Source organism: Bos grunniens, chromosome 3 (assembly GCF_055505025.1).
Source record: "Bos grunniens cultivar Pamir isolate PY7600 chromosome 3, Bosgru_T2T1.0, whole genome shotgun sequence".
Taxonomy (NCBI): Eukaryota; Metazoa; Chordata; class Mammalia; order Artiodactyla; family Bovidae; genus Bos; species Bos grunniens.
The window spans coordinates 40,687,821-40,701,905 of record NC_141167.1 but is presented as its reverse complement, the minus strand read 5'-3'; the positions used below and the strand labels follow the sequence as shown (position 1 = coordinate 40,701,905).

The 14,085-nt window shown below is 44.2% G+C and overlaps 1 protein-coding gene across 2 annotated transcripts in view; it reads right to left on the bottom strand.

Annotated features, from left to right (window-relative positions):
* Nucleotides 1-204: 204 nt before the first annotated feature.
* CACHD1 (cache domain containing 1) overlaps nt 205-14,085 on the bottom strand; it is a 235,715-nt gene continuing 221,834 nt past the window's right edge. The window contains exons 23-28 of one of the 2 annotated variants that reach the window (XM_086390374.1): nt 13,169-13,320; nt 11,704-11,865; nt 10,256-10,333; nt 9,545-9,646; nt 7,785-7,850; nt 205-1,973 (exon numbers count right to left, since the gene is read on the bottom strand). In XM_086390374.1, the coding sequence (XP_086246500.1) occupies nt 1,735-1,973; nt 7,785-7,850; nt 9,545-9,646; nt 10,256-10,333; nt 11,704-11,865; nt 13,169-13,320 (799 nt within the window). In that variant the 3' untranslated portion in view covers nt 205-1,734. The remainder of the gene's footprint in view (nt 1,974-7,784; nt 7,851-9,544; nt 9,647-10,255; nt 10,334-11,703; nt 11,866-13,168; nt 13,321-14,085) is intronic. The other variant, XM_086390375.1, reaches the window with a different exon arrangement.

Below are 14,085 nucleotides of genomic sequence, written 5' to 3'. Positions count from 1 at the left end.
ATTTCATTTGCTTTTGATTTTAACCCATTAGAGTCTTAAATTTCTTTGCATATTCAAGATGGTTAGGAAGGCTCTGAAGTTGACTGTGGCATTGAAGGGAGGCCTCCTTTCAGTTTGGCAACTGATCTGCTAGGTTAAAGTGAATGTAATTTGCCCTGAGGCATGAGCAGCGGTCCATTAAGAAATCACTATAGCCACTAAAACTGTCCATTCATACAGTTTATTTCACTAGGCTGCAATTTTATACACAGTATGAAGAGGTTTCCTGATAGCACACATATAGTTTACTTTCTGTACTGCTGAAGAACCAATTTTTTTTTTTTTACATTATATTGTAACACCCTATCATTAAAACATTATTCAGTAAATTTTTTTCCAACTACGTATAAACGGAGATTTACCACACACACGGTGCAAGAATGTCTTTATAACATATCTGGATCACAAAATGTGAATCTAAAATACATCACTGTAATTAGAACACTACTTTAAAATTACAATGCCCCATGTTATATCAGCCAGATTTGATGAACCCCTGTGTACATCACAAAGCAGTTGTGGATATCCACAAAGATAGGTGGACATCTTCTTGGGTAACTGGCAGCAGCTTTTAACTATGATTTCAAAAGAAATCTTTGTTTAAGAACGAAAATTCTGAATTTGAAAAACTTCTTTTATGTGTTCAATATTCTCAGAATCAAAATGGGACATTTAAAGATTTATAGTCTTTAAAACAAGGAGAATAAATCCAACCCTCCTTTAGCTGAAAGGCTGGCATTGTAATATTAGGTTTCGTAGAAACCTAAGGAAAGAACTGTATGGGAAGTGGAAGTGAGTTAAAAAGAAACATAAAATTTCTCTGAAAGCTTCCTGGACTGCCCCTCCCCACCTCTGTCAAACAGAGAAAGAATACTGCTTTGCAAATCAAGATGTATTTCCATGACATGATGTTCTAAAGAAAATGTATGTAAACAAGTCAGAGAGAAAGATTTCTTCATTTTCCCTTTTTTTTTTTTTTTTGGGTGGAGTGAGGCAGTGGGATGGTATCTGTTAAATAAGAACTAGAACTTCTTAATCAAAAAACCACTTTAATACACACAAAACAGCTAGGGATAATTGCTGAAAATTTCTCATGTGTTTCCTTTTCTTTCTCCCAAAGTTTGAGAATGTTTTGAAAGTTCAATAAATAGTAGAAAAATAATCCTTTACTTAGAAATTTGAGATGCATCATTTAGAGCTTAGTATGAGTTCCGTACAGCAAGTATGGCATCTAGGTACCGCTAAGAAACCAGGTGAAATCTTCAAAGACACACTTCTCTCTGCCTCTGCCACATTCTCAGTCTCCAGGGGAGCAGACCTCTCTTTTCTTCCAGTTAAGGAGAGCAGAATGTTTCTGGCTCCTCGGAACATTCCTCTGGCTCAGCTTAACCAAGGTTCCCAATGTTTCATTTATAGGTTCCGGCTCTGTTTAGAGGTTTGCGTCTGTTCATTCCGTTGGTGTTATGGCAGGTTCATTAATCAGACTTCTTTCCCCTCCATTTCACAACCAGCCTCGCATCTTCACAAATGTGGTGTTGCGGCTGTTTCACTTGTTTGGACACATGTTAACAGGCAGGAAGATGAGTTCAATGACTCCGGACAAAGCACGGACACAAGTGGATTTGATGCTGGCTCTTCTTCCCTCCAGCACACTCGGCAGCTGCCAGATCCCGCCTTCTGATGGAGGCGAGGGGGCTAGCATTCCGCGTCGACAGTGTGTACCGTCACGGCCGCCTGCAGGTGGTGGCTGTGGTGCAGCGTTGGGTGGTGCAGGCGGTAGTGGTGGAACTTGTGACTCAGGAGTGCGGCGGTCTGGGGCGGGGTGTCCAGCTCCAAGTCCTCGTCGTGGTTTCCCACGTCCACCCCGGCCGACAAGGGGTCATTGGTGCACGGAGGGTTTTCACTGTCTTCCTGTGGGCTCATGGTGCTGTAACCTAGAAAATGAACACAACACATAGGCAGCTGAGAGTTTCCACAGGCAGGGAGGAGCTGTCACGCAGATTTCTGTGGGCACTGGGAGGAGCTCCTACCTTTGGACTAGTAAGTGCCAATGTTTGCAGGCTGCCAGCAGACCTTGAAGTGACTTACTTTTAAAGAGATCTTTCATTAGCTGTTGTCTTAAAGCAATTACACAATAAATATGTAATCATTTAAAATAATACGAACAAGAACCCTTTCCCCAAATCCCCTAAACCAACAAAACAAAACTGAAAATCATCCCAATTTTTTCTGATCCACAGATCCCCACAATTGACATTTGGGGAAACAACCTTCTACACTTTCCCCCGAGATAAGACTATTTTTTATTTTAGAGAGAGAGGGAAAAAAAAAGCAGCTTCAAAACGCCTGAATGTGATACCACGGTAAGAACAAAGACAGCTGCCACAATGACAGCCCTGGTGTCATGTAATTTCTACACACCAACAAGACATATATTTAAAAATCCATTTTACAGGTGAGGGAAACGACAATCAGAGAGGTTAATGAACTTGCCTGAGTTTCAGTCCCTAACAAAACACTAACTCCACAGACACCCACAGCAACTAGCAAAGGAATCAGCTATTCTTTGTGTAAGCTGGTTCACTGTATTTAAAGATTAATTTCTCTTGGTATTCTAAGTAATACATGTTTCAAAAGAAATTGCCCTTGCTGATCAAAGGATTCCGTTCCAAGAACCTTGGCATGTTTTTAAATATTGCAAAAAAAAAAAAAAAGCCTTCAAGAATTTTGAAAAGTGACAGCTCGTTAATATTTCCGCTGCATCTACAGTTAGCATCAATCAACACTCACCCGTGGGTAGCGCTAGTCACAGCCGTGGCTGCAAAATTGACGTGCTTGCATACAGCCAAGCAGGAATAGTTTGTGGTTGAAAATGTTATGCTTCATGTGAAAATGAGCAAGGCAATCCTCAGTGCTCAATGAAATGTTCAAACGACAGAATTCTTTCTTTCAGTCCAACCAACAAATATTTACTGGGAATCTACCTTGTATAAGACACTGTGCTGGGCACTGTAGGAGACCTGGAGATGAAAACTGATCCCTGTACAAAGAATTCATTTACTAGGGCTCGAGAAATAAAACAAGTACAAGCATAGCTCAATCCAATTATTCATTTATCAAAGACCCTCAGGAGGCTGAAAGGAAAGACTATGAAGCATGAATAAGAGATGTCTGTTTTCCTTAAGGATTTCACCACCGAGTAAGAGACAGGTATGTACAAAGTTAGGCTTACTCTACTGAAGATCATGGTAGGTGTTCTAATGGAGGTTTAATTGAAATCCAGCATGTGCTCAGTTATGTCTGACTCTTTTGTGACCTCATGGACTGTAGCCCACGAACCTCCTCTGTTCATGGGATTCTCTAGGCAAGAATACTGGAGTGGGTTGCCATTCTCTCCTCCAGGGGATCTTTCAGATCCAGGGATTGAATCTGCATCTCCTGCGTTGCAGGCAGATTCTTAACCACTGAGCCACCAGGGAAGCCCATTGAACAAGGAATAGCTAATTCTGGCTGGGGGGCTGGGAAAGTTTCAGAGAAGAACTCATATTTTACTTGGGCTGTAATGGATGAGTAGGAGTTTGGTAAAGTGGATAGGAGCACAGGAACAGAAGGGCATGGCCAAGAGGACACAGGGCAATTCCTATACAATGTGGCCATGATGAGTGCTAGCCGGTAGCTACAGGAGGGACTTAAGTTTACAAGGTTTTGAGCAGACCACAAAAATAGCATGGTCATTTTTATATTCTAAAAGCAGAGTTATGGTGGAAATTTGGAGGTTGACTAGAAAGGAGAGAGAGGGAGGCAACTAGAGAGGAGGAGAGAGGGAGACGGTTAAGAGGTTATTGCCACAGCCTGGGTGAGAGATGTTGAATTAAAAGTATGGGATTGGACAGACATCTCTGGAATGGAAAAACAATAGAAGTTCATCAGAAGTTTGATGTGGGGGACTTGGGGGTGACGGGACAGCAATGTACTGTCAGGATGATGACAGAGGGAGACTCCAAGATCCTGAGTCTTAGGGAAGGAAATGAATTTTCTTTTTGCACATCTTGATTTTTAGCATCTGTGAATAACATATGTAGAGATACCAAGCCAGAAAAACAAGTCAGGGCAGGAGAAGGCGAGTATGTTGCTGTGTGCCTATGATCACTGAGTGCCTCCTTGGTGCCTGATGCCAGGCTAGGAGCTCCACAGAAAAAGGGGTAAGGTGAGGTTCCAACTCCTGAGAAGCCCACAGTCAAGAAGGGGAAATACAGGTACAAAACCAGAGGTACCCCAAAGAAACACCAAAGCTGATGAACTTAGAATCCTGGAGGAAGTGACATTCAAGGTGGCCCTCATGGGAGAGAGGGGATCCCTAGATAAAGAAAGGAGTGGAAAGTATTACAGGCAGGGAGATGAGCATGTGCAAAGATGCAGCAGGTAGAAAGGCTCTGTGGATTTGAGGCATGGGGAAGAGCTTAGTGTGTGAGAGGAGGAGTGAGAGATGAATCTGGACAGGCAGGCTGAGACCAGATCAGGAAGGGTGCTCAAAGAGCTGGGGGGAAGGTGGATGGCAATGACATAACGTGTGCTTTAAGATGATCCCTTGTGGCAATGAGGAGGTTGGATGGAAGGAAGGAGGGCTCCAAGGCTTGGAGTACAGGGGGCTGAGCACTGGCCCGAGGAGACGGCAGGGCCCTGAAGCGAAACATTTGCTGTGCTTCAGTGGAGCAAGCTGCTGCTCAAGTGCAGGGCAGGGCGGGGCAGCCTCTGGTGACCACATGGGCTTTCTGGCACCCACGAGAGTTAACATCCTCAAGGTTATTAGGTTCAGATGCTGGGGGAATGGAGATGCTTTTTCCCAAGATGAAAAGATCAGGAGCCAGAATGAACTCCTCAGCCTCAGTAGTGCTAAGTCTAGAATGCAGTGTAGGCTTTAAAGCCTCAGGTACAAATGTTCTACATGTAAGAGACCAAAGCACTAGAAAATACATTTCAGCAAAATCTCAGTGTCTGTGCCGATTATTTTTGGCCAACCTTTAGTGCTAGGCTGTCTTTATCCTGCCTCCAAATACCTCCTGGATGCCTTCCTGTCTCGCTCATTTACAGACGTCCATTGTAATGATAGTTGATTTCCACATTTGTGGTGTAAAATTCATAGCGGTCCCTCTGTGCCTGCCTTGCCCTCCCCCACTTCCCTCATCACTGTGCTTCATGTTCCATCTGAAGGTCTTTTCTGGGAAACCTTCCCAACCACCACCCACCCCACCCAGTCATACCAACCCACAGGAGTTCTGGTGGCCCTTCTGTGATGTCAAACGGTATTCTCTGCAATCCCTAGCTTCGATTTTACCATATTACAAAAATAAAGGACTGTCTTGTCTATTAGAAAAGTGCAAGGGCTTAGGCCTCACATAAAGCAGGTGTTTAATTAAAAAAATAAAAATCACATAAATTTTCACATAAATTGGTTTTGCCTGGTGTGACATTTACCAGTCTCATCTAATAATAAAGGCATTCTAGGACTCACTAGGCCCTGCCTGGTGTTCTGACTTAAGAGTCTGGGTGCTCTGAACCTGGCTGGTCACAGACCCAAGGGGTTGGTGAGCGGTACAGGCAATTCAGGGTCATCAGCATTTTCTGATCAGAACCCCAGCAGAGATCCTTTCAGAGGGAACCACTCACTCTGGAGCAATCTTGTTTTATTTGCTCAGTGGGACACTATTGCTCAATCCCTCTGTAACTTAGGCTTTCTCTTATCTCAATAATTAATGGAAATCTGGAGGGAGGGAGTTGTGGAGAAGCAGGAGGAAGCCAAACACATGCTCTCACTTAGCAAATTAATTGAGTGTTTACTCAGCACCAGGCAATTCTGTGCAGTGCTGGGAACAGTGATGCATAAGACAGACACGGTCTCTGACTCATGGAGGAGGCAGCACTATTTAAAACACAGAGGATATATACAAATAACTTCCAAAGAAAGATTTCTTTACTATCCAAAGGTATATGTAGAGAAATTCTTGCAAAGATTTTTCAAGGGAAAACAGGCTTTAGGAAGGAGGCCAGGCATCACTCAGGAATAAAAGAGCCAAATTAGGCTTTTGCTCTTTGGTTTTCTGCTAATATATTTATCCCCTGGTTCTTAAAGAAAGCTCTCTTGATGTCAAGGGATGTTAGGTCCCTCTGGGGACTCACTCACCACCTTGTGGTCACAGAGAGTAACTGCAGGAGAATAACTGCACCCCTAGAAAATAGCTTTGCTGTGTAATTTCGACCAAATTTTCAAGGTTCAGCATTTTAAGTCTTTTGGCGTTTACTTCACAAGGAGAAAATTTCCCTTTTATAAAGAAAAAAATATTGCTTAATATACATTTGAGTAATGCTTCTAATGTGATGGTAACTAAAACACAGATTCACAAGGAATAAATACATACTGTTGGTTTTTAACTTAAAAAATAAGCCAGTTGATGGTTAGATAGAATGTGATATTTTCAAGAGAAATAATGGGCAAAGCAGAGTATCAGTTCAGTTCAGTCGCTCAGTCATGTCCGACTCTTCGCGGCCCCATGAAATGCAGCACGCCAGGCCTCCCTGTCCATCACCAACTCCTGGAGTTCACTCAGACCCATGTCCATCGAGTCAGTGATGCCAAGCAGAGTATAAGAGTTAATAGTTGAGTGCTGGAAAAAATCATGCTAAGTGGTGTCAGAATATTGACTAAAATGCTTCAACTTTTCAAAACTGTTCTTATTTTGAGTGCTTAAGATAAAAATTAAAATCATACTCCTTTAAAATACAAAACTTTGTTGGCTACATGAAAGATTTCTAGTTAAAAAAGAAGCCTGGAGTCTCCAAGTGTAGCTTGACAGCATTTAGTTTTAATTCTAGGAATATCACCACTCTGAACCACACCCGGAAAGTCTTGTCTGTTCAATATTTATATATTTTATTCTTTTGAGGTTTCCTTTTGTGCCTCAGACCCGAAGACTCATGTGTAAATAAGCTCGCTGCGTACCAAAGAACCAGGGCATGACCAGTTCAAGGGCGAGCACCAATGTCCCCTCACCTCCCCGCCCTGGGTCTCACAGGATTCACTTGCAGATAAAAGTGAACTCTGTTCCCATCTTCTTCTTTGTTCCACTTCTTTAAGGGAACTGTCATATTCAGCCTTTTCTCAATCTTGTGAATACGTGCATGCATTTGTAGTTTCTTGCTGAATTATCAATTCTTTGAGCGCAGAGCGGGTGTGGGGATGAGGAGGTCGGGCTCTGAGCTCATGCCTGGCCATGTGTTATCTCACTTCATCCTCACGACAACCTTACCAGGGGGTAGTTTCTAATCCCCTTTTAATTATTAGGAAACTGAGGTCTAAGTAGTTTCACTGAGGTCTCACCATTTGGAAAGACAGGGAGAGGTGGGACTCCAAGTGAGTTCTGCTTGACCTATCATATATAAGCTGTTCTGTACCAGGCTGCCTGGCAGAAAGAAGACCACCCCTTTCCCACCTCGCTCCTCCCTGCCAAGCAAACAACAGATGCCTGATACATTCACCAAACAGGAGAACACCCGCACGAGTGTCGCGTGCCACAAAACCACTATTAATGGATCGGATTTCTGAGTTTAATGTGTACCTACGGCTTATCCTCTAGGCACCACGGGGACGTTAGCTTGATGTCACTACTTTCAGTGACCTGCCATATAGGTTCTGGGATACGACAGCACTTGGTTAACTGCTACTGATTTTGTGGTGTATTTGGAATTACCTGGAATGTCAGTGTCTTCCACTCCTTTTGGTGTATTCTGTCTGCACGAGAAACCATTTTTCATTCCTTGGGGATAATGGGAGCCAATTATTGTGAAAAATAAAAGAAAGGAAGCCCTTAGCTAGATTCCTTGGCTTTTAGATACTGACACCGCACTGTGCCTTTTATCTCGGCTGTTGCTTCATGTGCCATTTTATTAAGACAATGGGAGGGCTAATGCAGCACTGGAAATGTCATTCAGAATTCCAATTTTGTACTTAAGTGGTTTCTACCAGCAAGGGACGTGGGGATGGGGGTGGGTGGAGAGAAAGAGGGGGATGGGGAAAGAAAAGGAGGGTGGAGGGAGGGAAGGCGATAGAGACACAGAGAGGGAATGAGAGAGAGGGAGAGGAGAGACAGAAAGGACTCAGTATTTCTGCTGAATAAGAAATTCTTTCTGTTGAACTTTAGTAGCCTCAAACCTGTTTTATTATTCAAAGGAGAAGCACAGAACTGCCTGGCAGAATGAAATTTATGCAGGTTCAAAGATTTTTCTGGAAAAAAGGCAGAAAGTCAAAGAAGCTGAGAAATTTAAGTTCTGCTTTGACTCTCCATAGAAACCTGAAGATTCTATTTAGTTAGTGGGAACAATGTCATTCAGAGCCCAAATTAAGAGTCCCTGGTTTACAAATCAGAGCTCTGGCTTCTCCAGTTTTCCAAAGGGATTTAGAAGACCTGGCTGTCATGCAAAAGGCAGCATTGGTTGCTCTAGCGAATATCCCCTTCTGCATTTTTTAGCACAGGTGTGGAAGCACACTGCTTGAAGACTTTGTTTTCAGGGTAGATGTGGAGAAGGCAGAATAAAAAAAGCACAGATGCATTATTTATGCATTTATAAAAAGACCTGATTCTGGGAAGAAAAGAAAGACTTCTGGAAAATTGAACAGGTGTGTAAGGAAACAAAAAGACCTGACAATTAGAGGAAAGGATCTACACTTTCATTTTTGTGGAATGGTGACAGAACTACCTAGACAGTAGGGCACAGCTGTTGTTCTCTGTTGTCACGGAGAATAGGACAACAAGCCATGGGACACTGGGAAGGGGAGATGGCACACGGTGGCCATGCCATTGGTACCGCCGTGGACTTAGCACTCAGGGTCTCTTTCACAACTCAGCACCTATCCTTCCTGAGCATCCAACAGGCACTACAGGCAGCTCCATGACTTTGTACACACTAGCCCCTTTGCCTCTAATAGCTTTTACCTCTCACTTTTCTTTAATCGTCCTTCAAGGCCCAGGTAAGTGTTGTCTCCTTGGTAAAGCCTTCCCAGGGCCAGGGGATGCCAGATGACAGTTGTGGACTCTCGCCAGGTCCCGAGAGTATGTGGCTGAGAGAGCCCATAACAATCCTGCTGTTTGCCAACAAGCCTAAAGAGGCAGTAGGATCTAAGAAGGTGCTGATTCACTGAGAACCAAGTGCGGTGGTAAGCAGGCACCACTGAAATAATCTGAACCCTTATTCATGGAGAAAACCCAGGGGGTTATCTGTGTGCCCAGAGGTTATCTGACGTATGATGATGTATCTGGGAATGCTGAGCCATAAGCCAAAATCTCCTGGGGGCTCTTGTAAAGGTGTCATGTTGGAATGTGTCTTTTTGGAAAGCTATATCAAAATCATTTACTTGAGCACAGAGTAGGAAAGAGGAAAGGGCGGGTGTGAGCACTAGCCCATGACTACATCGGGGTCCTCAGGGCCTCAAGGGCAGGATGCCAGATCTTACCATGATCACTTTCTGTTCCTGAGCGACCCCAGTAGCGACGCCTCCTTTCTGGACTGTGTGCATGACGCTCGATGACTGCGGCTATAAATCGAGTATTGCTGACTGTGGAAGGCAAGGATAGTTAGTCACACTTGGGCCAGTATCTTCACTGTATTAAGCACATCTGCTCTAAGCAGGCTCTTTCACATGAAAGGGGTTGTTATTTGTTAGAGAGCTAGAATGAGTAATTTTTAAAAAATTCTGAGGATTAGGGAAGTTGCTTTTAGGACTGGGGCAGGAGGAGGTCCCTAATTACATATCTTCGACATGCATCAAGAAGATACACTTTCCATACGGTTGCAGGCCAAAGCATCTCACCACAAATGGAGCTCTCTTTTGATAAAGAAGTGTTCTTTTTGTCCTCCTGGGTTGTACACGCTAGTTAAGGGATTTAAAACATGCATACCTGATGACTCCCTTTCTAAAATGCTATACTGGAAAGTAATGAGGAGACAGAAAGGGAAGAGTAGGGGGTTTCAGGTCAAATGTCCTTAATGGCACAAAGAACACTCTGAATTCTTTGGAGATTTCCTAAAACAAAGCAAAGACCTATGCTTCCTCCTAACAAAAATGGGGGATAAAAAGAATCCCGTCGTGTCAAAGCATCTGAAATTTTAACACAAGAGAGCCTCCCGCTGGCACGTCTGGGACGGCGGCGGCGCAGCCACTCACTGATGCCTCTGTCCTCAGGGCCGTCGTCGTCCCTTTCATCTCTGTCGTTCTCCAGGTTGGACATGCGCACCGACATCTCTACCCGTCGTTAAAAAGAGAGACACAGGACTATTTAATCAAACAACATCACCCACGTTAATACCCGCAGAGGGCTCATCTGACGGCTGGGTGACAGCATTCCATCAAGAGTGAACTGAGGCCTTATCTCATTTTTTTTCTAAAGGAGGAGGGAGCAGGAATCCGAAGAGGGAGAACAAGAGGTGAATAATCCAGAGGGACACCTGAGATTGATTTCTGGAGACAGAGGAGAAAAGAAGTTGATTGAGGCTAACAAGTCTTTCATCCTCTCCTGCACCAGCTCGATGGACATGAGTTTGAGCAAACTCTGGGAGAGAGGGGAGGACAGGGAAGCCTCGTGCGCTGCGGTCCGTGGGCTCACAAAGAGTCATACACGTCTTAGTGACTGAACAAGTACCCGAAACAGAGGGAAGGGGCCTAAAACCATGGCTGGCTGTGCTGATAAAATGGTGCTACAGAATCTAGAAGCCAAGCCTAAGGTAACACTGGATGGCTGTCACCCTCAGTCGAATCAAATCTTACCAAGAGGAAAGAGCTTTGTGGTCAGCTCAGTTATTAAGTCAGACAACATGATCCCATGATCCCCCGACAGGATTGGGACCACAGAGAACTATCCCAACATCAGCTGATCGCAACTGCTACCAGGCTCCTGACCAAGTCCAGGAAAAATGATGAGTGAGCCTTATCTCCAAAACTCGGGGTAACACACCCTGAAGGGCTTTTAGGAGGCTAGAGATAGTCATTTGCAAGCTTTTTGCCCCTTGCAAATGAGCACAGATACCACATTTAACCCTTGATATGGAAGCCATAATTACTAATTTATCATCTTGTCAAGTTCTTATCCAGGTTGGACAGTTCTTATTCTATTTTAAGAACTGTGATCATCATTTTGAATATGTGTTCATTCACACATATAATAATGGCAACAATAGAACAGACTCATGTTCTTGCCAGTAGAGGCCTGGGCTATCTTTGGTCTGTCCATCTTTTTTGGAACAGCAAAGAACAGCACATTTGAGCTTAGCGAAGAACAAACTTTCCCACTGAGCCTCCCAACTCCCTTCTTCTGACTTCTTCCAGAGTCAGGCTGAGGTGGGCTAAGGAGCCATGTAAGGAGAGACAGAATCGAGGGATTTTCTGGAGAATCAAATGGGGCTTGCAGGATTCAGGCCTTAAAGAATGAGCTGTGAGCTAAAGGAGAGAAGCAGGCTTTGGGGGACTTCTGAATCTATTCCACAGAAGCAGAAAATATAGGGCTATTTTTAGAGTTGCTTAAAGGCTTACAACTAGTCACTGTCCTTCTAGCCTGGGGACAACCCTGGGGAGACTGCTGCTTCCTGGAGGAGCTTTGGGGTTCATTTCAAGCTCACCTTGGGCAGCAAGAGGAGACATATGCTGATGACTCCGGCGGTGAATCTGATGGCGGTATGCGTACACAGCCAGGACTAGAACCATGATACAGCCCATAATGCCTCCAGCCACCGGGCCCACGGGGGCACTTTTGATCATGTTCAATGTGACCACCTCATCACCTTGATTAAAACAAACAGATAGATTTCCCTTGTAAAGATTTCCCAAGTGTAGTAGCAGATAGGGATGGGGATGAGATGGAAAGAATCTAGCGGGAAGGGGTTGAGTGAAGATATGTAAGAACAGCTGCTTTAAGGCTTGAATTTCATGAAGAAGTTGCACCAGGATGGAGGAATAGGGCTTCCTTGAATTTCTGGTTCTCAAATTAAATGTTGGTTGCTTGGCAGAGCAAGAATACAGTTGACAAGGATTGGTAAAGTAAGCGAATGGATGAGAATCACTTAGACATGCAGTCTAAGGGCCCAGCTCTGGGGGGTGGGCTCCTCTTAGTACAGAGGTGAGGGAGGGTGACGTGTGCCTCTCAGCAGATATTTACTGGACCTGGTGTCATTTATTTCAGTGGATCTGTTATGTTACCTCCAAAAAGGATCCCATTTCAAAGTTTATGGGCTCCCTTTAAAATACTATTTGCACTTTTCAGGCAGGAAACTGCAGGTGGGAAATATAAAGTGACTTCTAGGAGCAAGGTTACTCCTGTCATGTCCCAACCTGGTCCGATAGTCATACGTGGGCTCAGAACCCTTCCTCACAAAGGAAAAGCTTTTCTTCCTCAGAAAGGCTCACACAGAGAGATGTCAAAACAGGCATTCACTGAAGTTTTAAATATCTACTCACCTGCGGACCACGCTTGAGATGCTTGTGCTGATTGCAGAAAGGCACGGAGAAAATCTCAGGTAGTATTTGAGGGGTAGGACGCAGGTAGTATTTGGGGGTTTTGGGGGGCCTGATCCCAGCGGTGTTCCTCCCAATATCTCTGTCCCCCACCTAAGTCGCCTGCTGCACTGGACAGTGTGGGCTTTTGTTGACCTCAAGGCCCTAAATACTGATTCGGAGCCCTAAGATGTCTGTCTGCAAAAGTCGTGAAGGGAGGACGCAGCAGGAAAGCAATGTCCACGGGTCACTCTGCCCATCACCAGCCCCGTGCTCCAGACAGCTGGGATTCACATTCGTACAAACCCCACAGCTCAGCCGCTCAGAAATCAGACCTGATATTTCTCAGAACAAGCTTTATGGGAATGCATTTCAGGCTTGCAAAACTTGGCAGGAAAGATGGCTGCTCACTCTGCACAGGAGAGCTAGCCAGCTTTGAAAGTAATTATTTGCCTTGGTTTTGCAACTCAAAACTACTGGCAAAGGAACCAGGGAAGTAGGGTAGGGAATTATTTTAAGATCTGTGTTCTAATTTAGAGGCCAAAAAATATGTTTTCAAGAATCAAGTTATTCTGGGTTCCCCCAAAACATTACCTATTGATCCCATGTCATCAACATAGGGACTTTTGGCTCCAACGATCCCCCCAAAGCATTCTTTCTGGGGTGCACAGTAGGATTTGTCCAGGTGGGTCTTCCCATCGCTGTCCACCATGCACCATTCACAGTCCAGCACACCGAAGCAGTCCCTGCCAGAAAGACAGTGCTGAATGTTCGAGAAAGCAGTGTCAGGCAGGAGTGAGCACATGGACTTGGGCGTCAGACAGCTCTCAGGGGTCCATGACTCACTAGAGCTAGAACTCCCTAAGCCTGAGTTGCATTTCCTTATAGAAGGAGCACAGCCATTGTCCGCCAGGGGAGAGCTGTCTAACATCCCTCGACAGCCTGGAGCTGAGAGAAATAGAATTGCCCTCTGTTACTCAAACCATCATGGATTAGTGCGGGGTCACTTAAAATCATCTTAAAAGACCACACGGCCCCAAGGTTTGTTAGACTTTGGCCTAACGTCCTCCAGGTTTATGGTTATTTAAAAAAAAAAAAAGGAAGGAAGGAAAAAAAAAAACCTAATTAATCAAGTTTGGGAAATACTGATCAGTTAAACATTTCTTTACTGCCAATTTCTTAGAACTTTTAATATGTTGAGTGCATTATGACACTCTAAGAGAATATATGCAGTGTTTCTCAAACTTAATAGGCTTTGGGTAACTGCATAACACACCCAGTCAATATATCTGATACCCTATCATTCCTCTATTAAAATACATACCAAAAGTAGAACTCGCTGCTCCTTTCACCCACTAATTTTGTTGAATCAAATGGCAACCTGCAGCTGTCTAGCCCAAACACCCTAGGGAGGAGGTAGAGGGAGCAGGGATCATGCAGTTTTTAGTTCTCAAAACTGCCATAAAGTATACCCGTTTTCTAAGAAAGAAGAATTGAAGCATTTCAATGTA